At 37.6% G+C, this 25,124-nt stretch overlaps 1 protein-coding gene across 1 annotated transcript in view; it reads left to right on the forward strand.

Annotated features, from left to right (window-relative positions):
• Positions 1-25,124, forward strand: part of LOC126161674 (GTPase-activating protein) — a 134,952-nt gene that overhangs the window by 80,962 nt on the left and 28,866 nt on the right. The window contains exon 14 of the mRNA XM_049917679.1: positions 21,506-21,612. Coding sequence (XP_049773636.1) covers positions 21,506-21,612 — 107 coding nt within the window. The remainder of the gene's footprint in view (positions 1-21,505; positions 21,613-25,124) is intronic.

Below are 25,124 nucleotides of genomic sequence, written 5' to 3' on the forward strand. Positions count from 1 at the left end.
TACACTGAGGGGTACTGTATTGTTAAATGCTGATAGATAGTAAAACTAATTTTTCAGCACTATTTTGACCATTTAAATAAAATACAACTGATTTTGTGGATCAATATGTGATGATAGATCAGACATGGGTCTGCCACTAGAGACTGGAACACAGTGACCCTGCACCAAAAGAACGCTAAGTCAGTTTCACCTATCGTAAAGTTGTGACCAGTGCTTCACGAAATGTTTCTAATTGATTACTTTACCAGTGTAAAACGAAACCTGGCAAATACTGTGTAACTCTTTGACATCAGTTGGCTGCCACAAGGGGGAAAGCAGAGATGTAGGCTGAATTTGCAAAGAAATTAAAATTTTATTTTTCATCTTACCAATACACATGCACATTAAAATGCTGTCAGTGGGAAAACAAAGGAAATTTCAGTACTAATTTTTGAAACATACACAATATTCAGCAAATTAGGCACCTTTTCACTTCCATGTACACCCACATACAGGATTACAAACTTCGATGGATGATGGAGAAGGGTAAATGTATCAATTTTAGGTAAGGATCCCTGGTCTGGAAACAACAGAATCAAAAATTGTAAGTGAAAATATTTCAGATATCTCTGACAATGGAATACATGTACTGGTACTGTTGTTAGTAGGATTGTAGGGTAGACAACTTTCAGAGGTGATAGTACAGACCAAAACAAGAAGAAAAAGTCCACTAAATATGGGCTATAAAATGCATACCATAAGAGCGCTTGTCAGTAGAAGAGGTGTGTTTCGCAATAGTGAAGAGTAAGTAATGCTCAAAGTTCTTAAGATATGCATTTTAGAGAATATATTTACTGAACATTTTTTCTTATTTTGGTCCGTAACACCACCTCCAAAAATCACTACCTTGCAGTTTTAGCAACAACAGTATTAATAAGTGTATTCCACTGTCAGAAGCATCAGAACATTTTTACCATATAACTTTAGATTCAATAGTTTCTGGACCAGGGTTCTTTACCTCAAATTGATACATTTACAGTTTTCCGCCACATCTGAAAATTTGTAACATTGTCATGGAATCACCTTGCATAAAGAAATTTGTGGCTGAAAAAATTTATAATCCACTGAATGTGTTATGACAGTTGTGGAAGGGTATTTTTCATAGCTTCCAGAAACATGTCTCATGGTTGAAGCACATTCTCATTGAAAAGTTAAACATACAGCTTCATTAACAAAAATGTGTTTGCTATCCAAAAATACAGCCATGTGGAAAATTTTCTCCTTATACTCTACCTTCTCTAACACCTGTTGAAATTTTTTAAAACAGTACATTTGTTAATTGAAAAAATTTTGTCACATACTCCCATTACTGAATGACTTTCCCTGATGTGGTGGATGGTTCGTCATCAAGACAGACTGGTGACCTTTGCTATTTCCAGTTTCCATGCTATCACTCTTTCCTAGTATTGTGACTTAGTTCTTAATTTGTTATGTCTGATTTTTATGATTAACTTAGAATAAATCATCGTATTAACGTAAATTTTTTGAAATTTAGAGGCTTGCTTTGTGCAGTTTCAATTCTTGAGACAGAGAACAGTTAAATGTTACCTTGATGCAGTTCCCTGCCATGCCATGGTTGGGCCTGCATCTGTGTTGTTCATTTTGCAGAGGGAGAGGGGGGGAGAATTCACCAAATAGCTGCAAACATTTTTTTCCCCTGACCTTTAAGTGCAGACTGGTTTTGGAGGATGAAGATAACTTTCCAAAACCTTTGTGCAAATATAGATAAGAGAAAAAAATGTTGTAGTTTGGTGGAGTCTTTTCCTCAACGAAATTCAGTATTACATTGTGACTAAGATTATTTGTTTGTATGTTCTCCATACTCATGAGGACAAATTCTTAGTTTATCATGTTGCTAAACTTCATTTCTAATTTAACAATTCTTCTCTAACAATACTATGAACTCCTACAGCAGTCACTATATTATTCTGATAGTTTGACACCATAATATTGACAATTTCATCTTCTAAAATAAAGCAGCAGCTGTTAACAAAATCCCCAGTGCTGTGCTCAAAATACCGCCGCGTTGTGACACCATAGGAACATTTCCACTTCATCTCACGATGTAGAAAGTATGCAGTAGGCCATTAATTATGGTACTGTAAGCCAGTGATGTGCAATCCTGAAGGTCATGTCAGTTGTCATGTTAACAATGCAAAAAGACTGTATTGATGAAACCAACTGCCATGCCATATTGATCCCAAGCAGGAACATAAATAACAATGTGCTCCTAGTCATCAAACCAGGTTGTTTTTTGAAAGTAAATTTGTGCACCTTCAAACTTAAAAAACAGGTATCCTAACAGTCAGGGCCAGTCCAAGAACATTTATCCATTCAAACGACATACCTAATGTGTCCCCCACCCCCCACCCTACCACCACTCCTGCACACACAAATTTCTTTCCCTCTTACACTTTCACTCGAGTCTGTTTTCGCTACTAATTGTTATACGCATTGCAGACAAACCTTGCACTTGGGCTCTCCTAGTGCCCCTCTCAGCTTAGCATCCAAAGCAGCTGCTGCTAGCTGTGATACATTCTATATAGAAACCTTTTCTGATTTGTGTATATTTCAATTCTCAGTTTGAAAGCTTCAATTTATAATGAAATAATGGTAGATTTTTGGCAACAATAGCACTCGATAGTTACTGTCAGCTGACCCATTGCAAGTGAGTTGTAAGTTTTGGACAAACATGAAAAATTTGCAAAGGATTTTCAAACCTATGGGGAATAGGAAATATAATAAACTTCAGTGTTGTTTGATGAACAGTTATCCCTGTAATAGTATAAAAAGTATTAATTTTCTGTCTGTGTGTTCTTTTTGCTCCTTTATTGGGATGTATAGGAGGAGGTAAGTGGTTTAAACGTTTTGTTCTCATGTAATTAATGGGAATTTTTTTTTTGGCAGTATTAAAATCCAGCCTTATAATTACAGTTGGTCAGTAAAGAAATTGTGCTTTGCATGTTACAAAGATCTTAATTAGTGATTGATATAGTAAATACTTTTGTGTCTGAAAGACTAATGGATGTGGGTGCAAATGATATAAATAAGGTTTAATATGAAGCAGTTTAATGTGTAAGAACCTGTGCATCTCTAATGGGTGAAGAGTTTTGTGATATATGTGGTTGTGTTCTGTAAGTACACACACATAGTAATAAGTTTCAAGAAAAGAGGTTAGTCATGTGGTATTGCTATCTGGTAGAATGAGAGTGATAATTTCAGTTACGAAATTGGAATTGCTTTTTTATGATTGTGCTTGGCAGCATATCTCCTTAACAAAATATGACTGTTGTCACCAGTGCATTTGTAGATGCTTGTTGTGAGTGTACTGTTTAAGTGTCGTTTTTGGGGTATTGATGGTGGTGATGATAATAGAGAATAGAAGCTCATGGGGGCCACCTGGTATAATATTTTTCCCTTCTTCTTTGTGAAATATTGACAATGAAAATTTCTTTGCCTACCTTCAGACAGTGCTGCTGTATTAGCAGAACAGTACAAACACTGACTTTTATGAGATTACTTACTTTCAAAATCATAACAGTATGCAACATTTATGAATATTTACACTGTTGTGTCCTACAGTTCATGAGAATTGTCTCTGTAAAAAGACATCCTAATGTACTAGAACCAAATTTTTCTTAAAATTTATACCAAGGCATTAATTGCAGTTGTTTCCTAAGATAAAAAATAAAAATAAGTATATATTCCATCTCAGATTGTTCACTTTTTGAAAGTGAAAAAGGTTTACAAATTCCTCGTACTGTTGTCTGCATTTGTATTTGCTCATGAAATGTATCTTTTGTCATAACAGGTGTCCTAATGCAATATCTGTGATTAAAAAAATAAACTCATCAGAACGTGCTATGACTTGGCAGTTAGTTTACTTAATTTCTTATCAATCTCTTGAAGAAGGTTTTTTCATTTAGAACTGTACAGAAAGTAACACAAAAGCCAGTAACTGATTTTGCATGAGGGGGAACAATTGATTTTGCGTGAGGTAGAATGTTGGCACCAGTGTGTGGCTGTTATTGCCTAATCAGTGCTGCAAATTCAGAGAAATAAATTGAGATAAAATAATTGCATACCTAGGGCCAGGAGAAATAGTGTTTGAGAGATGAAGATGAAGATGATGATGATTATGATGATGACGAGCAGAAAAAACAGCCTAGATAATGGTAGGATCAATAAGCATGAAGACAGTTGAGCAAGCCAGGAGAAGAAAATGAGGCATTTTAAAGGGGACAGCAAATATGTGGATGTTATATTTACAAATGTTGTGTAGATGCTTTATAAATGGTTGAAGATTAAACTGATTAGCACAAGCACTTGTAATTTCAATAAAAAATAACAGGAAAATGCTGCTAAATTGTTTGTTGATACAAACTAACTTTGGTAGGAAGTGTAGTATTGGAAATTAGCATTATATATATTCTTTTTTATTTGCAAAGTAAAACTTTCACATGTATGTATGAGGGTAAGTCAATCATTATCCGCAATTTAGGTATATATTTGTTTATTTTGGTAGTACTGTCATTTTATGTTGGCACTGTCTATTTGCACCAAAGAAAAGCAATGTTCACTGATCCCATTTTTTGTGGTCAGAAGGCGTATCAGGGACCGAAATTCATCAAAGACTTTTGGTACAGTACGGGAACAGTGTTTTGACACAATGGAGTGTCTACGAATGGATCGAAATATTCCGAAACGGTCACACAAGTGTTACGCATAATGAAGGAGCCGAACGACTGTTTACCACCACAAATGAAGAAACCATTGAGTGTTCATGTGAAATGACTCTCTTGGACAGACGATTAACTATTGATAAAGTGGCACATCGTCTGCAAATAAGTCATGGTTCAGCCTGCGAAATCATCCACAACAGACTTGGGTTTCATAAATTTTGTGCAAGATGGGTCCCAAAACAACTCACACAGTTGTATAAACAAACGCTCTTGGACATCTGCAAAAAACATTTGGATCGCTGTGGTAACGAAGGGGACAACTTCTTAGACATGATCATCAGTGGTGAAAGAAACATGGATACATCATTACGAGCCGGAGAGTAAATCTCACAGTATGGAATGGAAACATCCAATTTCGCCGTGCACGAAAAAGTTGAAGACCCAACCATCCGCACGAAAATTGACGCTTACAGTTTTTTGGGCTGCATAAGGTCCAGTACTGGAACATTTTGGGGAAAAGGGCTCAGCAGTAAAAAGTGTATGTTACCGTGAGATTCTTACTACCAGGCCAAAGCTTGCAATTCGAAGCAAACGCCGAGGATTGCTGTCAAAAGGTGTTGTGCTGTTGCACGACAATGCCCGTCCGCATACTACTGCCCACACTGCTGAAATGCTCCAGAAACTCAAATTGAAGTACTGGATCATCCTCCATATAGTCCCGATCGTGCCCCTTTTGACTATCACTTGTTTGGTCCACCCAAACAGGCATTAAGGAACTATCGATTTGCCTTGGAAGAAGCAGTGAAAGAAGCGGTGCATTCCTGGCTCGCAGCTCAACCAAGAACCTTCTTTTTTGAGAGCATCAGGATGGGCCAAGTGCGTTGAAACACAAGGAGACTATGCCGAAAAATGATGTTCCTGTAAGTTTCCTATTTGATTACAATAAAATTTTATAACTACTTTGCGGATAATAATTGACTTATCCTCTTAGTTTAAGCCAGCTTATAGAACAGCATTAAAAAAGGATCAGAAATTCACAGCAGGACATCAATGTATATTGAAGTGTAAAAGTCCTCTTATGAGACTTCCCTGGTTGGGTGTGGTCAGAAAATGGTAGAAATATTATCCAAATTGAAAAATCATTGAAGTTGTTATTCTTCTGTCACACAGTCGATCTCCAGTAAAATTTTGTGCAATGTTAGTAGTTGCAGTGGTGACAGTCAATAGATGGCTTGCTTGTAGGGGTCATATATATGTTATATCTCTGAAAACCTTTTAATATAGTGTCTTTTTTTAAGCTTTGTGTTTAGGGTGGTTCAGATTTATGTTTACAGTTCTTCTCTCACTGTGTGTGTGTGTGTGTGTGTGTGTGTGTGTGTGTGTGTGTGTGTGTGTGTGTGTGTGCGTGCGCGCGTGTGCGTGCGCGTGTGCGTGCGTGCGTGTGTTTCTCAGGTGTGTGTTTTGAAGACCTTGATTTATTGCCTACACTCCTCATCCAGCTTTCTTTAGTTCTTGTGTTTGTACCTGCACCATGGCATGTGTGTTCACATAATGTAGATTCATTAGTAATAAATTTGTCCTCAGCTGTTAACATGATTTGCTGTATGTTTCAATTTTTAAGATGCATGAACTCAAAAACAATATTTTAATTGTGACAAAACAATTATTCTTACATTCAAGAGTGGCATGTATGTCATATTGACAGACTTACTTATTGTGTTTCATTTCATATATTATACCCATCTGAAAGCTTTGTTAATTCTTAATGAATATTTCTAACATATTTGAGAAAAATCATTTTCCATCAAAACTTTCAACTCACCACATAATAAAATGTTTTGAAAATGTGTGAAATTCCTTCTAGACCTGTCCCATTACAAACCTGTTTCCTTGCAGTTGCGTGATCTTGAGGAAACACCAATACATTGAGATACCATTGTATGAGTCCGTTAGGTAAGGATTTGTATTTCTAAAGAGAGAAAAAAAGTGTGTGAAATATTGTCAATTAGTAGACACAAACTTCAGTATGAAGTTCAGTATTGTAAATACAACTTCATTGTCTTCTTTCTTTGGACTGTGTAGTCAAATGCTGTTCATTTATTGGTTCATATCAATTTTTTAAAAAAATGCATGATATACACTGTTCTGTCGTATAATATATTTATTCACAACCAGTTTTGACCATCGATCATGCAGGCAGACAAATGAAAACAAAGTGAAAACTGTGAATATGAACACAAATTACATTGTCATGAGACTTATTAGTCAGAAAAATTAAGTGCGCTATCTGTTGTGGCAACTTTGCATATCATACATGCTATTTAACAAGAAAAGTACTCATCATAGCTGACTTACAGATGTCAGAAAAAGACACTTCACACCATAATACCAGCTTAAGCAAGCAGAAAACATAAACTGCAGTAAGTGCCCAGCACCATTGCTCAGGCACAACAAGACCCAGTAGTTTAACACACAGGTGTTGATCAAGAAGCTACAAGCCAAATTGAAAGAACAAGTTCCAAAGTACGTGTACACTGTAGTATGGTCCCAGAGAGATACATATGCACTAAAATTACAAAAAAGAAATACAATAAAAGCAAATCAAACAGATAAATTTTTTTTCTCCCTCTCAGTACATTTTTCTCTCCCCCCTATTTTTCCATTTGATTTCTTTTTGTGTGTTTAATTTTTCCTGTTTTTCTTTTTCACTTCACAATGTTATGTAATACAATGTTGTAATCATATGATTGACTACAATTTCTGTATGACACCGTTAAGTTATTTTAGCTGTGGTGTCTCCATTGGTTACATTAGGTTTTGTCCAGAACTTCTGATACGGACTTGACACCGAAATTGTTTTGGTTGTTGTTTTGTTTTTATGCACTCTTCTTCTTTTTAGTGGTTATTGCTTCTCATAATGTTCTAACCTTATATGTCTATGTACATTTTTATTGTGGTAGTGTTCTCATCAAATATTTCATTTGTTATGTGACATTGTTATACCACTGGATTTTTTAATAGTATCATGTGATTATTATATTACATCATAGTGTATGCACTGTGCAGCTCCTCATGTGGTTACACTATTTGTATCCTCACACTTCTGACGTGGATTTGACATTTTAGTCATTTGCTGCTGCCAGTCTGAATGATTTATGGTAGTTGGATTGCCTAATATGATTGTTTCAATGTCACATACCATTTCATATGCTGTAGGTCTTAATAAATAGTCGGTCTGTTTTTATCATGTGGCATTGCAGTAGCATCATGTGACTGTTGTATTGCATATTATTGTACATGACTGTATTTTGTTACGTGGTGGTTTTCACCAAATGGTTGGTTTGTTTTTATCATGTGGCATTATATCATGTAACATTATAATAGTATCATGTGACTACTGTATTACATATTATTGTATTGAAATGAAGTGAAAAGATAAAAAAGGAAAAATAAATAAATAAAATGCGAAAAAGAGGGAGGAATTTTTTTATAAATTGATATGTTTTTATTGCATTTCTTTTATTGTGATTTTAGTGCATATGTATCTCTCTGGGACCATACTATAGTGTACACATAGTTTAGAACTTGTTCTTTGACTTTGGCTTGTAGCTTCTTTGATCAACACTTGTGTGTTGACCTACTGGGTGTTGTGCCTGAACAATGGTGCTGTGCATCTTTGTAAGTTTTCTGCTTGCTTAAGCTGATATTATGGCATTAAGTATCTTACTCTGATGTTTTCAAGTCAGCTAGAGTGTACACTTTTCTGGTTACACAGCGTGTGTGACGTGTGAAGTTGGCACAGTAGATATTTTTTGAAAGTACAATTAATTCTTCTGACTAATAATTCTCGTGAAAATGTAATTTGTGTTGATATTCACACAGGGTGTCTACGACCCGGGACAACCGGGAAATCCGGGAAAAACCCGGGAATTTTTTCATCCGGGAGAAAACCGGGAAAAACCCGGGAATTTTTCGGAATTCCGGGAATTTCTCATTGTTTTAGCTTTCAGTTAAATTTTTGTAATTTTGACTGCAAAATTGATTCTCTAGCAAAGAATGTTATTGTATCCTGCTACTGGAGAATGATACTGCAGCAAGAAAATATAAACGAAAGGGAAAAAAATAAAACTTTTGTGGCAAAGGAAATGTGCAATTTACAACAACAAAACACCGTGCACGCACAAGCGTCTGCAAATAGCAAAAATGTCAAAGGCCGTAGGGCGCAGACTGTAATTCTTCGTAACAATAAACTTCTTGCTATGAGCATGACGTCACAACTGTTCACATTAGGTTCGTTTGACCATTTGCCAGCGGTCTGTTGCGCATGCGCATTTGACTCGCGTATAAGCAGTACGGTCTAGCGGTTCTGGCGCTGCAGTCCGGAACCGCGGGACTGCTACGGTCACAGGTTCGAATCCTGCCTCGGGCATGGGTGTGTGTGATGTCCTTAGGTTAGTTAGGTTTAAGTAGTTCTAAGTTCTAGGGGACTTATGACCTAAGATGTTGAGTCTCATAGTGCTCAGAGCCATTTGAACCATATAAGCAGTACCTTCTCCCGCTTCCCGCTACTTGAAGTTTGGCTGTTAGCTGTATCGGTAGTAGCAGCAAGCAGCCAGATGCAAACGAGAAAAAAATTTCTCACGCGCCATAGCTGCCAGATTCACTCTTGCACAGAATTGTAGTGGGGAGGGGGTTAACCTCCACGTGACCCGTGTTTACGTTAAGTGATTTCGCTGCTTCTCTTCGTGTACAGCTCCCACATCAAATGAAAACAAAACAGATATCAGGTGAATTAAAATACATTCACATAATTACGGAGGGTAAAAATATATTATTAATTTCAGTTTTCTGATTTTATTTTATTTCCAAGTTTGTAGCAGTCAAACATTAATCGCCTTGCAGAACAGTGAAGTTAATTTTGCAAGTTTGCTAAAGAAATTTGGCTTTATTAATCTTTCCGCTGAGGCAGTCATTTTATTTTAAACGAAGTGTTTCATTCTACAGTATTGCCTAGTTCCAACTGTTCGCTGAATTTCAAGTGCACGTTATCATCTTCTGCCATACATGGCATTATGCCATAATAAAGAACCAAAAATGAGATCGCAGAGTACTGGTACTCCAAGAAAATTTACATCCCAAAAACCACACTGAAAAGCTTAATATCAGATGGGACCTACTTCATTGTGAATCTGGAAAAAGCCAATTTGCACTCAAGCCGAATTATGCATTTTAGTATAGTTTACGAAATTCCGATGCTCTTTGGAGTACCCTCTGATGACCTGTTTCTTTTATGGTGTAATGTAAGCTCTGTTAGTGCTTTATACACACGAACATGCGGGCTTCCTACACCAATACAGTTGCACACGCACAATAATGCCTGTTTTTCTGGCGCTCTCTGGCAACTGGTAAATCGAACCTATTTCTACCAGTCTCTGGATAGTATTGCGAACGGTGGTTAGAAAAGCGTTACTTTCAAAGTAAATTTCTGAATTATGTTACGTGTGAGAAAGTGGGATGGATATCTAAATCACAGAGCGTTCGTAACTGAACAGTTTGAGGACCAGCCACTTACAAGAATTTCGAGCCGAGACATTTATGTCAGAATTTTAAATTTACTGGCACATTTGTGTGATGTATCGTAAAGTGTAACATACGAAAAAAAAAATCAATATTACATGTGAAAACTTAGCTTCTGTTGTAGCATATTAATCTTAGAGACCAAAATTATATGTGAAAGCTTAGCTTTTCTTGTAGATATACGGTACTGTGTACATTAATGTAAACCGTTAACTTTTCCTCTTCCTTGTTCGCGCTATGTAACCAGTGATCTTGCTATTGGCTGACTATAACACGTGTCCTATGCTCTGAATAGCTGCTGTCATCGGCTGGCGAGATCTCGTGGTTTGAGATATGACTCGCTTACAAAAGGACATCGCAACCTCGGTTTCAACGCTCCGGAAACTAACGCGCTGTGTTTGGTGCAATTCAAATTTATACTTTCGTAATACGAAAATATGCAGCGTATATGTTGCTGCAAATCAAAGGTATTTCCAAAACTTCTCTGCCCCGTCTTTTATTTTTTTTCCAGGAAGTTCTGCGCGATTGTATAAAATGTTAACCTCTCAAAGGATTGATAAGTTTTACAGTTCCGAGAGAAAATCTACGGAAAACCTACTGTCACTTAGCACAGAGAAAGTGTATTTTCGCCCGGGAAAAAGCATAATTTTTAAACGGGATATCCGGGAGAAATCCGGGAATAATACGGGAATTTTTTTTCCTTGTCCCGTATACACCCTGTCACAGTTTTCATTTTGTTCCCATTTTTGTGCCAGTACTGTGGAGATGATCGATGATTGAAATCGGTTGTGAATAAATACCGGGTGGTTACAAAAGCTTTGCCTATTTAAAATGTTATAATGGAAACTAATTACCATATGAGTACCAAACTTGATAGCATTAATGTCCAGAGTATTGGATGCATGATTTCCACGCATCACAGCGCCATCATCCAGTTCCAACTGTGGCCACCAAGTGCCATGATCAGTCATTGTCATTCATAGTCTCTCACACCCGACCAGTCGCAGTGCTGTTATTGATGTGTCAACAGGAGATTGGATAAAAGTAGCAGGACATTATTGGTGAAGTTCTACTATGAAAAGAACAGTAATGCTGCAGCTGCACTTCGAGAATATCGTCAGCTGAAAGGATTACGGAAAGGTCGTTATTCTCCACCTGCTATGCGGAGCCTGATGAAGATGTTTGAATCAACTGGAGAACTGGGCATTGCTCCAGGAAGATGCTGATCATCAGTGCATGACAGGTGGTTGATGAAATTGCTGTTGCCAAGGCAGAGAACGCTGTACACAGTTCCCAATCGTCAGGCAGTGTGTGGACTGTATCACAACAGTTGAACATCGCATGGTCCACTGTACGGAAGGTGCTTCGAACCATTCTCAACATCCTATGGACAGACGAAGATCATTTTTCTCTGACAGGTGAGGTGAACATACAGAATTACCGAGTGTGAGGGTCTTCACCTCCAGCCACTGTGCATGAAGTTCCTCTGTATGGTGAACGTGACACCGTATCGTGTGGCTTCATGGTTATGTTCATTATTGGCTGATTCTTTTTTGAACAGGTTGGCGCTCAGGGACCAAAGATTTGCAGTGAGATTGGCCAGCATTACTGCAATACACTTTGCCAGCATGTAATAACTTCTCTACAGGAGAGAGAAGCATTGAACTCAATTTTTATGGGACCCCCACTGCACATCGCTCAAGAAATTCACCTGCTTCTTCGAAACACATTTGGAAATGATCAAATTGTCAGCCGATCTTTTCCAGATGCTTAGCTGGCATGATCACCTTATCGCACTCCGTGTAAGTTTGGTTGTGGGACTACCTGAAGGACAGCGTTTAGCAGAGGGACATTCGCACATGTGCTGATCTAGAGCACAGCATATCAGGAGAGGTAGCCTGAATACCTGTGGACATGCTTGATTTTGCTGTGCAGAATAAAATCCTGCACTTTCAGACTCTTCTAGACACTAAGGGGCACCGTATTGAGCCCCTTTTGTAGCAATAATGGTTCCGGTTTGTAATGGTACGATGTACCATAGCAGCACATTAAAAGTGTTTCAGTTGAATTTATTGTGCATTATTTCTCTTCCCCATGTCCTTGACATTAATGCCACCAAGTTTGGTACTCGTACAGTTATTAGTTTCTGTGTTATAACATATTAAATAGGGAAAGTTTAATTAGAACCACCCGATATATTGTAAGACACGGTGTGTATCGTGCATTTTTCGAAGTATATTGATACTGTTGACAGTCTGAAAAAAAATTTTGATCATTTTTGAAACTAATATTTTCCTTTTCTGTACCTTTTATGTTATTATTAAATATATTTAAATTTTTTATCAGGAATTTTTAATAATAATGAATATTTGTGTACTTTTATCTTGAAATCTGTTGAGTTTATTCACCACTTGGCAATCTTATTTGGGAATCTTGGACTTCCTGTCATGATATTTTTAGATGTGAACTACTGAACCTTTATTTAGTAAGACAGAAGCTGGTATTAGTTTAGTTACAAAGCTGTATTTATACAGTAGCTTAAGTTAGAGAAAGCATATAAATCCCTTGTAGCTACACCAGTTCCTCTTGTGTCTCCACAAAACTGCATGATCATGTGAGATACAGGTTGATGTAACACTTAAGTGTAGTGCATTATGATCTTAAGAATGGGCCATACGTATTAAATTTCGTAGCACTCACAAGCAATTGAACTAGAGATAGCTGCAGTGTCGGGGGAGGGGGGGGGGGTAGCACTGTACCATAACAATGAATGGAACAGATGTGTCATGTGAATGGATAGTTATCAGACATTGTGCTGGCCATCAACACAACAGTTCAATGCAGGATGACGATACAAATGATTTCAACATTATGAAAAGGATAGACTCACCATATAGTGGAGATGTTGAGTCACAGCAGAGGCACAACAACCAGACTACAAAACAGATAAGCTTTCATCCAGAAGGCCTTCTTCTGTAATACAAACTGACACACACACACATTCACGCAAATGCAACTCATGGCTTCAGCAGCTGGAGGCAGTTGTGTGAGCTGCATTTGCATGAATGTGTGTGGGCCTGTCGGTGACTCGACATATCTGCTATATAGTGAGTAGCAATGTATCCCTTTTGTAATACTGTCATTATTGTGTCCTGGATTTTCCATTGTTCATACATGTAATTTCAGCACATTGTGTTGCGACCAGATTAAATGAGTCCTATGCACGGGTCATTCCATCTCTGTGATTGTGCACACAGAGGGGTTTTCATATCCCACCTTATTCAGGTTGTAATGGGAGTATTTTAATGCATAAAATTTCATTGCAACTAAAGTAATCTGCCATGGACAACAATCACATGTTGAAAGTGTTCACCGTTCTGTCACAGATTGTAACAATTGAGACATGAGCCTCCATGTAGCTAATCACTGTTTCAATGCTGATCATCATGAGGCAGGGAGCAGCCATATCATCCAGAACTCTCACTGTCATATTCACAAATGTGCTCCATACATGTACCTGTGCATTGAATGTCAAAAGTAGAGAGGTTATTGTGCACGTGGACATGGGCGTGCGCACACAGGAAAAGTAGGATGCTCAAAGGACAGAAAAATATCATTCACACTGATCAGTAGCAGTAAACATTGCTAATGCTGATTGCAGAATATGAATGTGTTGCAAACCATCCTCCTGCTTGCCAGTAGGGCTTCAGTGAGGCATATAGTGGAGATCTTATTACATGGGGAATGTTTCAATGAGATGACATGAGGTCCATTTTACATGTGCTATGGTCTCTCTCTGGTGAATAACACAGCAACATACTGCTTGATAATGTATGTCATTTTGTTTTCCTACAGCAGGCATGTCCAGGAGGCGGCTGGACGAGTATGAGCATTTGCCCCCGGTCGCCACCTGCGTAATGAGTGCTCCCATTAAAATGAAGCTGTCTGACATCATTATGTAGTGCAGGAAAGCACAAACTGAGCAGTGTCTTCAGAGAAGTTTCTCCTTACCCTTACACAAAAACGTGCATTCTTATGGTGCGGTGCTTAGTGTAGAGCAGTTCATTTTAAAATCAATGAAAAGCACCATAATGGCATGCAAAGTTCAGAAACACCAACATCAGTTTACGAGATGCCAGTGCAGAATGCCAGCTATGGTTAGAACTTATAGACCTACAGTGTCACAGGCAGTTGTGTTATAAATTCTCATAGACTTGGATAAACATTTTCCTCAACATAACTTTTCCACAACGTTACATGTTTGTAGCTACGGTTATGTCGATGTTTGGACCTACATACTTGTGCAAGTAACTTTCTTCCTCAATGAAGAGAATAAAATCAAACCACAGAAGCTCACTGACACACTTCAACTTAAAAGTTTATCTTCAAATTAGCAGTGATCAGAAACTGGTAGAAGACATTGATGCTTTGGTGAAAACATGTGACTAAAAGAGTCACAAGTTGATGTCAGTTTAAACTTCATCCAAAAATGAGAATCATCATAAAGTTGTATCACTGCCAAGAAAAGTCATTTTTTCGTACTTAGCTGACCATGTTCATCACTTAAACTATTAAAAGGAATGTAAGTTTCATTTAATCGTCATTTCTCTTCAGTGTAAAAATCTTAGAAAATTAATTTACCATGATAGGCATTAATTAGGTGACACAAAGCAATATCTGTTTGTAGAACTAACATTAGTAACTGAAGAATTGACTCGTTGACAATTGTTTGTCATGTGGATCCCTGCCCTCTTTTTCCCATACTGTTACACGATCCAAGTCAGTGCACCACCATATCGTGCCAAATGGTGTTTGGGTGGATGGAGGAAAAATCTGTGGAATTTAAGTTAGTTGTGTGTGCCCTGTCCATGTCACCTGATGTCAGTCTTTTTTGTCATATCATGCCTACCTGCAAGTGATTATTTAATTGTATTTATAAAAAATTTTCTCACCAACCGGCGGTAGAACACACACATGAAAGATGGTTGTAATTGGCAAGCTTTCAGAGCCAGTGGCTCCTGCAGGCAGAAGGGTTGAAGGGGAAGGAAGAATGGTGAAGGAAAAGGACTGGAGAGGTCTAGGAAAAGGGGTAGATTTCGGCGAAGTAATCCGGAACCGTAGGTCAGGGGAGACTTACCATATGGAATGAGAATGTAATGTGCGGACATAGATTACTGCTTAAACATCATGCATGAGTTGATAATGGTGAGACGCTTAGTGCATTGTATGTGGGGGTGGGAGGGAAATGGTGAAAAAATAGATGGGAAAGACAATGAAAGATGTAGAAAACTAAAACAGAGTGAAACAAAGAGTAGTTACAGTAAAGAAATGCTGTGATGGAAGAGTAAGGCCAGGTGGGTAGTGAGAACCAAGGACATGTTGCAGTGCTAGTTCTGACCTGCGGAGTTCTGAGAAACTGGTGTCTGGGGGAAGATTCCAGATAGCACATGTGAAACAGGCACTGAGGTCACAAATTTTATGTTGTAGAGCATGCTCTGCAACAGGATATTGCGAGTTGCCAGTATACACCCTCTGCCTATGCCCATTTGTCCTAATTGATCATTTGGTGGTAGTCATGTCGATGTAGAAGTCAGATGTTAAGTGTGACACCATCATGCCAGTTCCTCATGACAATAACTATGTACAGTTTATTAATGTTAGTGGCTTAGGAGTCAGCAGTAATAAGTATTTGTCATTAATAACCATATGAATGCACTATTTAAATATTTCACCATTACAGTTGTTATGTGGTTTTCTTGTTCATTACTGACAAGATTCCCCGTGACCACATGTTGGGATTTAATGTTCTGAATAATTGTTGGAGCCAGAATCATGTTTGGAGCTATGTATTTCCAAACATTTACCAAGAACTATGGGAAAGAGCTGCAAATAATAATAATAATAATAATAATAATAATAAATAATCTTTTGCTTTTAGCAAACCCTTGAAACGCATTTCCTCTTCAATAGTGCTGCACCATTAATAGGGCCAATCTAAATGAAGTGGTCCAATAAAAATTAAGTTGGTTGCTTGACCATTTTTAAATATTTTAATTTTTTTTATATGTGATTATCCTACAACTGAGAAGTTCAAAAAAGTTTTTTAAAAAATTTTACCTTTCACCTTTACTGAATAGTGGCCATTTTCGTTTGTAAGTGCACGGCAGTATTTCAGTTTAAAGACGTTAGCAAAAATATTAATGTCTCTGCGCTGGGTTAACTTACAACATTGCAATTGACATGACTGTTTTTAGAAACGTGCCTTCTACAACATGTTCTATGACACAAAATACCCTAAATTCAAAATTAACCAGGCAATATGACCTCCAAAGTCCGGTATCCAAATTTTTCAAAAATCCAATTTTTAGGCCCAAAAATAACAAACAAGGAGTGATTTATGAGTGTCTATTTTTTCCTATAGTTAGATATCATACACTACTAGCCTCATATACAGCAAGAACACTTACAAATGTTTCATTAATTTTTTATGAATTTTTGAAATTTGAAAATTTTCATATTTTGCAAAGTTTGGGGTTAGTTATGTCAGGTGGGACTGAATATAAAAATATGATTTTTGCAGTTTGTACACCTGTATGATAGCAAAGTACTGTAAAAATTTCAGCACTGATTTCTGACTGTAAACAAAGATATGAATTTTTGAAAATGAGGAGATAATTTACATTACTCTACAATGCATTAACTAAAGAAAGTAGTAACACAGAATTATGGCACAAAATTAATAAATTCAGGAACAAGGCATCTGACCAATCTCCAATGGAAGCACCTTGGTTTGATGAATCCACTGATCAAACATCACCCCTTCAGTATATCCTTAACCGCTCACTTGTGCACCAGGCCTCCGCCACAGTGATGACTGCCTGTTGTCTCTGTATAACTTAGAAGAACTGAAGAGAGCAAATCACTCAGCCACAGACAGCTCTCCAGGCATCGATAATATACACTACACTATGATACATAACATGCTGTCCAATGCGCTACCACTCCTCTTGGATTTTTATAATCAACTTCGGGATTCTAAAGACTTGATTGAAGCTTGCAGAACACACACAGTTGTCTCAGTCTTGAAAAGAGGCAAAGATAGTTGTCAGACAACTTCATACAGACTCATTGCTCTTTCCTCTTGTATTAGTAGTTGACCACAGTGTTACTGCAGGTGGGATGAGAGTACTTCTGTTGGCTTATCATGAGTCATGCTGAACCACTTGATAGTATATTCACAACTTTCATGAAATCATTCACAGTGTTATGCGCCATCCGTAAGCACCACTTTACTTTATAACTGTAACATCACCCCTTGTTTGCAATAATGGCCACATGTGGTCATGTGTAGTAATATCGTGCTTAGGTAGAATTGGGAAAACACTGGAACAATTAGTTAAACACCGATTTTAGTGGTGATCGCAGGAGTCACACAACCTCCTGGCTACTTCCCAGTTTGGGTTTAGGGGGGGAAAAGACACAATTGACATTATTACTCTTTTGTCAACACATAAGTCGACAGTCTTTTCGAAGAATGGAAAGTCCACAGCTATGTTCCAGGACATCAAGGGAGTTTTTATGGCAGTGTAAACATAGATTTTTTGCTCCATAAACTGAGAGCTGTAGGTGACCTGAAAAAAAAAAATGCGTTATGGAGTAGTGTATGATTTTGAAAAGGAAGATGTTCTTAAAGTTCCCAGGTAAAATGATGTGCCCCTGCAGTGTCTCAACTGGCTTCCAACAAGGGGCAGTTCTCAGTCCTTTACTATACAGGTAGTAATAAAAGTGTATGGCACAAACTGCAGGACACATTCCTCACATGTAAATGAATAAATTATGTCATATGAACATGCGTCTGGAAACGTTTTGTTTCCATGTTACAACTTGTTTTCTCCAATTCAATAACCATGGGAAACACACACAAACAAAATGCACCAGCATACCACAGGCAACTTTTTCTCACAGCAAATGTTCAGTATGGCATCTGTAGGCATTGATACATGCATCAATCTGCTGTTATAGTGAATCTTGGATGTGCTGATATATCCCCGGAGTATTGCATATGGTTTTGCATAATACAGGCAAGGAGACTCTGAACATCTTGAGCTGGGGTTCCATACACAAGAGCTTTCAAATGCCCCCGCAAATAGAAGTCCAATGGGTTTATGCCCAGAGAGCATGGAGGCCAAGCAATTGGTCCACCTCTACCTATCCATCTCTCACCATATCTGTTACTTAGAAGCCATTGTACATTAACACCAAAATGAGGAGGTGCTCCATCATGCATGAAGTATGTTATGTCACAGAGCTAAAGGCACATCTGCTAACAAATCAGGTTGAACATTCTCTATGAAATTACTGTCGAGTGTGGGTGGAAGAAAGTGAGGCCCTACCAAACAGTCACCAACAACGCCGGCCCAAGCATTGACTGAAAGTTTTTGAGGACTTGTTTCAACAGTTGTTTGAGGACTGATGTCTGACCATACAAGCAGATTATGAAAATGAAAATTTTCTATCTGATCTCATTTAAACGACGCTTCATCTGTGAACAGCACTGTTGCACTCACATAAAGGTTCAAATTTCGTTGAATAAACCATTCGCAGAAGAGTACCCATGCAGAAATATCAGCTGCTGATAGTTCCTGCACGCAGTGTAAATTGGACGAATGCAGTTGGTTTTTGTGTAACACTCGCCAAATATTCTTGTCAACATTTAGTGTTGCAATTAATTGTCTTGTACTGACTCTAGGGTTGTCATCAGCAGCATGAAGAATTGAAAAATTGCTGCTTCCTGTTGTGGTGTCCTCTTCATCTTTCTAGGCCTTTCCCGGTCGCAAGTATCAGGCTTAAAAGCCCCATGTTCCCCAAGATGACGATAAATGGCTTCAATTGTTCTCCTGTCAGGACACCTTCACCCTGGAAGTCTCTCCCGGCACAAGCGTGGAGCACAAGCACCATTGTGTCAGCTAATCCATACATCAAATGGGCATCTGCCATCCTCTGTGTTTGTATACATTGCCATTGCACGAGCCAAGTATGTGATTAACTCTATGTAGTTACCCCTGTGCTGCAATGGTCTTGCTGATGGCTGAGACAGTAGACGTCACCTGTAAACTAACAATTACATACATCACTTGGCAAAAGGGACACACAAAACAAAACACTGGCAGTGCACAACGTAACCAGACGTCACCAAGAGTGCACGTTCCTCATGATTCTGACTTTCTGTGCTTGTGTGCTTCCCATGATTAACGAGTTAGAGAAAATGAGTTGTAACGTGGAAACAAAGTGTTTCCAGGCCCAAGTTCGTATAACATAATTTCTTCATCACACATGAAGAATGTGTCCTGCAATTTGTGCTGAGCATTTTTGTTACACCCTGTGCGCTGTGTACATCATGGCTCTAGAAACAGCTCTTCCCACATTGACTAAAATACTTCAGTATATAGATGGTGTTTATATGTGTACTAACTCCACTAAATAGGCTAGAGTGAACTTCTTAATGTGGTATAACTAGCTCACTTTTGATTGCTACCTACCTGAGTTGTGAGCAGAATGTGAAATGCGGTTAGCACTACTAGTTTGCCTCCATGCTGTAAGTCGGGGCTCGACACTCACAACATTTACCATCACTGTAAACTAGGCTTTTAAGTAAACGTAGAACTATTATTCACAGCACCTGAAGAAGATGGCTAGGTCAGTTGTCCAACTGGTGGCCCAAATTGGATTAATTAATGCAGTTTGCGAGTCAAATATGCATCACGAATAAAATACATTGCAGCAGTATGTTTTCGGCTAGTTATTTGCTAAGTAGGAATCATAACACAGAAAAAACATGCACTCATAGGGGTGATAGTAAAGATAGTTTTTCTCCGAGTTTTTATAAAAAATCAGTTGTAGGTCTTTTATCATGTGGATGATTGGTTGTTGCTTGTACAGTGCTGTGTGGAGTTGAGTTTTGTATGGTTTAGAATGGAATGAAAGAAAGGGGGAATGTGAAACATAGTGTCGGCACATAACCCACTCCTCTCAAATTGTGCCATGAGCCCCAAAAATGTTTACATCTCTTTCTATTGAACAAGCCAGTGTTGTCACATACACTCGTTCCATGATACATAATGATATGGCATAGCTTTTAACCCAAGACATTATTACATTGTATGGTGTTCAGGATCTGTGCATCCCATTCTGTCCTCATACTGAGCAAGGTGATGCTATGGTAAGAGATTAGACTCTTTCAGGAAGACCAGGATTCAAATCTGCCCCGGTCACCAGATTTAGGTTTTCCTTGGCATTTCCAGTTTGCTTAAAGAGATGCTTGCTTTGAAAAGGGGATGGCTGATTCCTTTCCCCATTCTTTTATGTTTTGGGCCTGTGCTCTGCATGTAAATACTGTGTTGCCTGTAGGAAATTAATAAACCAAAACTTTTCCTTTCTCTTGTCCCTTTGGCAGACAAATGCTGATGAAATTATTTTGCACATCCTTATTCTGCCGTCATTACATGTCATCATGTTAGTGTGCATTAGCAACCTTAGTTCTAGAGCTAGGATATTGTGTGTCAGAATTTGTGAATAGATTTTGTCTCGTGCAGTTTTGCAAAACAGGAAAGTTGAGCAGGAAAGATATTTGAAATGTATAGCTATGAAATATATGTTACTAGTTGACATTAGGTAGCTAAGGCTTTTTTTCTCTCTTCACATTTAATTATTTAAAGTATGTAATGAGAATGTTAATGGTGTAAACAGCCAAGTTAGTAATTTGTTTTACATATATGTAAAGCATGGGGACTTGTACCCATAAGGAGGATAACATAGTTGACAGTGATGCAATGACAGCATAGTTAATGCCTGGATGCAGTCAGTTACTAAACTCCATCATACTTATTGATACGAACTTCATTGATGGATAAGAGCAGTTGTTGGCTGGGACTCAAACCCACATATCTGGTACTTCTGGAAGCACCTAGCTATGAGAGATTTACATCAATGCACTCCATTGTTAAGGGGTACTCTTTTTAAGTTTTTCACCAACCACTGACAATTGCGTAAAGAAGATACACTGATAGAAACATAATTACTGTCCAAAATTGTGCATGAAGCACTGTTTGCCACAACGTACTTTATATATAAATCCAAATGTATACTTGCATTTCCTTGTAGAAAAGAAAAGGCCTTTCAACTGTGTGGTTTCTTTTTATTTCTTATAGAGTTATGATAAAGCGGGCCCAAGGTCGAAAAAGGTTCGGGCGTAAGAACTTCAAGCAGCGGTATTTCAGACTGACTACTCAAGATCTCACATATTCAAAAACCAAAGGTATGTGTTACAGATGGTGTCATGTGACAAATGGTAAACTACTAGTGTTTTTCTTACTATATCTTTAAAGAAATAGCTCTTCTGTTAATGTTGTTATTCAGATTCTTGAGTGAATGGGCAGCAGACAGACATAGTGGATATGTGTCTATAATTATTTTCCTTTTTTTTTTAATATATATTTCATTCTCAGATGACACAAAAGATATCATTAACATTGATGGTAACATTTTTGTTGCTTGAGGTTGAAACTCATAACAAGAATAGTTTACAAGGCACCACTGTGTTTCCCTAAGGCAGTATGCCTAGTCTGTATATAATTACTTTATTGATTTAATAGATACCTTTATAGTTCCCAAAGAGCGCATAGTTGAATTTTTTCCAGGAACTTGTTTGTCAAGTTTGATAGCAAAGTTATTGTGCTTGCAAGTAAAGTATTTCATTATTTCTGATGTTTCATTGTTCCAAATCAAAATTTACATGATTGTGCTGCTAATAAACAGTGGGTAAAATGTAAGTTGAAACAAACACTGCTACCACTATGCATCCAGCAATAAAAATGAATAAACTTACTGAGCTTGTTAATTTGGACAGAACAGTTGAGTTATAGATCCATTTAACAATGAGGATGTAGGTAGAAAATGACACTGTTAGGAGTGAAGACAGTAGATAGATGGAGATCATTGTCATTGGGTACTAGGGAACTACGGATGGCAGAGGATGTGGAAGAGGAAGAAGAAGACAGGCTGCTGTATGTGTCCAATCACAAATAGGTTGAGATAATTGTTTGGAAAATATCCATTGACCAGTTTCCCCACAAATTATTTTTTGTCTACTGGAATATCAATTTTCCTCATTATTACAGCTAGTCTTAATCCATAGAATGTTGTTATTCTTTCAGCAGTGCCTTCATTTGTGTTGTGTGGAATATCATGTATTTTACAGGAAACTCTCAATGTCTTTGGAACTTGCTACAGTCACAGTGTTGGATCAGCCTTTGATTAACATTGTTTAACTCAAAGTTGAAAAAATCAGCTGTCAGGTCTCTCATATTAAGAGATTTCCAGAGCCTCTGTGACTTGCAGACATTCTTCCACATAAAGACATACCAGTGACTGTATAGTGATAGTTGTAAACCATACATTTCATCATAACTCTTGTCACAATAAACAAAACAGCTGCCATTCTTATACTGTATTCACTGTGATTTTGGACTGCAAAATTAGCACCTTCAAAATCCCACAATTTGTTTTGCAGTTTTGTTGGATGATCATAACTACAAACACTTGTTAGAATGTTGTTAACTTAGTGGAATACATCATACATACATTCTGTGCATTTCATTGCAACAGAAAGAGCGGTGTGCTGCTGCCTCATTCATAAAATTGTGTGGCACTGCTGCAGAGTGAAACTACTTTGAATTAATGTAGGCTTGCAGAACATAAATAGCAGGTACAGGCTTCTTTTCTATTTTCTGCACTGCAGCATCATTTTCTTTAATTACCATAAGGTCAACTTTAACAGATGATGTCTTTGGGATTGGAGTTTCCTCCTATAAATCATCTGAATGTGCAAGTAATGCTGACAGTTCTCGCCAACTACCGAAAAAAAATTCCTGAAGCAATTTGATGGATGTGGAGGAATTAAAAGTTTGATGCATGAAGCATACAATAATTTCCACCATTGTGTGATAGCAAAACATATTGCAGAGAATCCTAGAAAATTCTGGTTCTATGTGAAATAACTAAGGCGGTCAAAAGCTTCTATCCAGTCACTTATCAGCAGTCTAGAGTGTGTCAATAGGACATAGCAGAAGGAAGGCTGGAATGTGAAATTTTACACTTAAAAATTCTTTCATGCAGGAGGATCATACATACACACCATTATTCAACCGCCATACAAAGCCCTTTATGGAAGACACAGAAATAGGTATCCCTGGCATTGAAAACCAACTGAAAGAGATGAAAATAAACAAGTCGCTAGGTCCAGATGTGCAATGTAATGCTTCTTTTAAAAATAAGGTTGTTGTTACTTACTGTGATTAAAACTTGACAATGTATACTCAGTATTGACGGGTGATGTGGCTCAGATAAATAACTTCTGCTTTACTTGATGTCCTGGTATTTGTTGTCAAGTACTGTGTATGTAAATAAGGTCCATGTGTGTGTAACATGAATTGAGTTCAAGATACACCAAGAAACTTTGTATAACATTTTATTCCATAATGCAACATAGGTCTTATATTATGGAAGTTGGATCAACAGTGAACCCAATGTTCCAAAACTCACTCCCTCATATATTTCATGACAGTCGTAACATTGTTGTTACAACTAAACATCATAACATCTTGTTTATTTAACAAACATTTGGAAAAGTTACAATTGCCATTGTTTGATCAATACACACAATTCAGTCCAAAAAAAGTTATCGGAGGAATTTACATCTAATATGCAACATACAGTTTTTTGCTGTTTTCCTAATTACATAATAAATAAATGAAGTAAGGCATTCCTATCATGTTTTCAGCATTTAATTAAACAGACCTTTTTACCATTATTAACAGATGTCTTAACATTTAAACAGAAAGTAATTTGAGTCATTTGTTTATATTGTTTTTGATTGGCAGTTATTATAAAATTTCATAATTACAGTATTCCAAAAATTAGTGAATGTAATTAGATACGTAGATCATACTGATGAATGATAGATGTACACAATACAAGCTAAACTTCATCTGAAGTATTTTGGCTGATAACTGAAAATGAGCAACTCATTGAAACATGATTTCATTATATGCTGATTACAACAGAATGTGACAGTTTCAGATGTCCCTACCAGTTGACTAAGCTTTATAACTTTGGTATGTCAGTAAGGTACATCATTTGCATACTATATCATCCACAATGTAGTGATTACTGATAATGACATTTTAATTACCTTGTTAAATGGAATGTGGATGGTTGCTTATCCCGAATGAGCTCAAAAATGTGGTATTAAAGTGTTCAGTATGCTATCTAAGCTGATCTGTTACATTTCAGATGGAATCCCACTTTGGTTTTCAGAGAGTACTCTTTGGCATTGGCCCATCACTTAGCTTGAATTTACTGCAAATGCCTTGCGTAGCACAAAGTCCCAAGCAATAGCCCTAGCAAATGGGTAAAATACTCCTGTGAATAAGAAGGGTAAAAGAACGTACACACAAAAATTACAAATCAGTATTCTTAACCCTTTGACTGCTTGGCGTGCTGAGGTGCCACAGCCTGTGGTGTAATCCGTTTACCTGCGCTGCATGCCTGTTTCTCGGAGCTGCCGCTGGGACCGGATCAGCCCACGCTGCTCAACCTGCCCTGTGCTGAATATTTCTCGGCTGAATACGGCTTGTGCAGAGCCACCGTAAATTTTTGGCAACTTTGAGCAGTAATATCTCAGGCAATAGTTTTTGTAAAGAAATAAAATTTGGCCATCTTGTACAACTTTACGCATTCTCTTAAGAATAATAATGAAAAGAATTTTGC

The sequence above is a fragment of the Schistocerca cancellata genome, chromosome 2 (assembly GCF_023864275.1).
Source record: "Schistocerca cancellata isolate TAMUIC-IGC-003103 chromosome 2, iqSchCanc2.1, whole genome shotgun sequence".
Classification (NCBI taxonomy): Eukaryota; Metazoa; Arthropoda; class Insecta; order Orthoptera; family Acrididae; genus Schistocerca; species Schistocerca cancellata.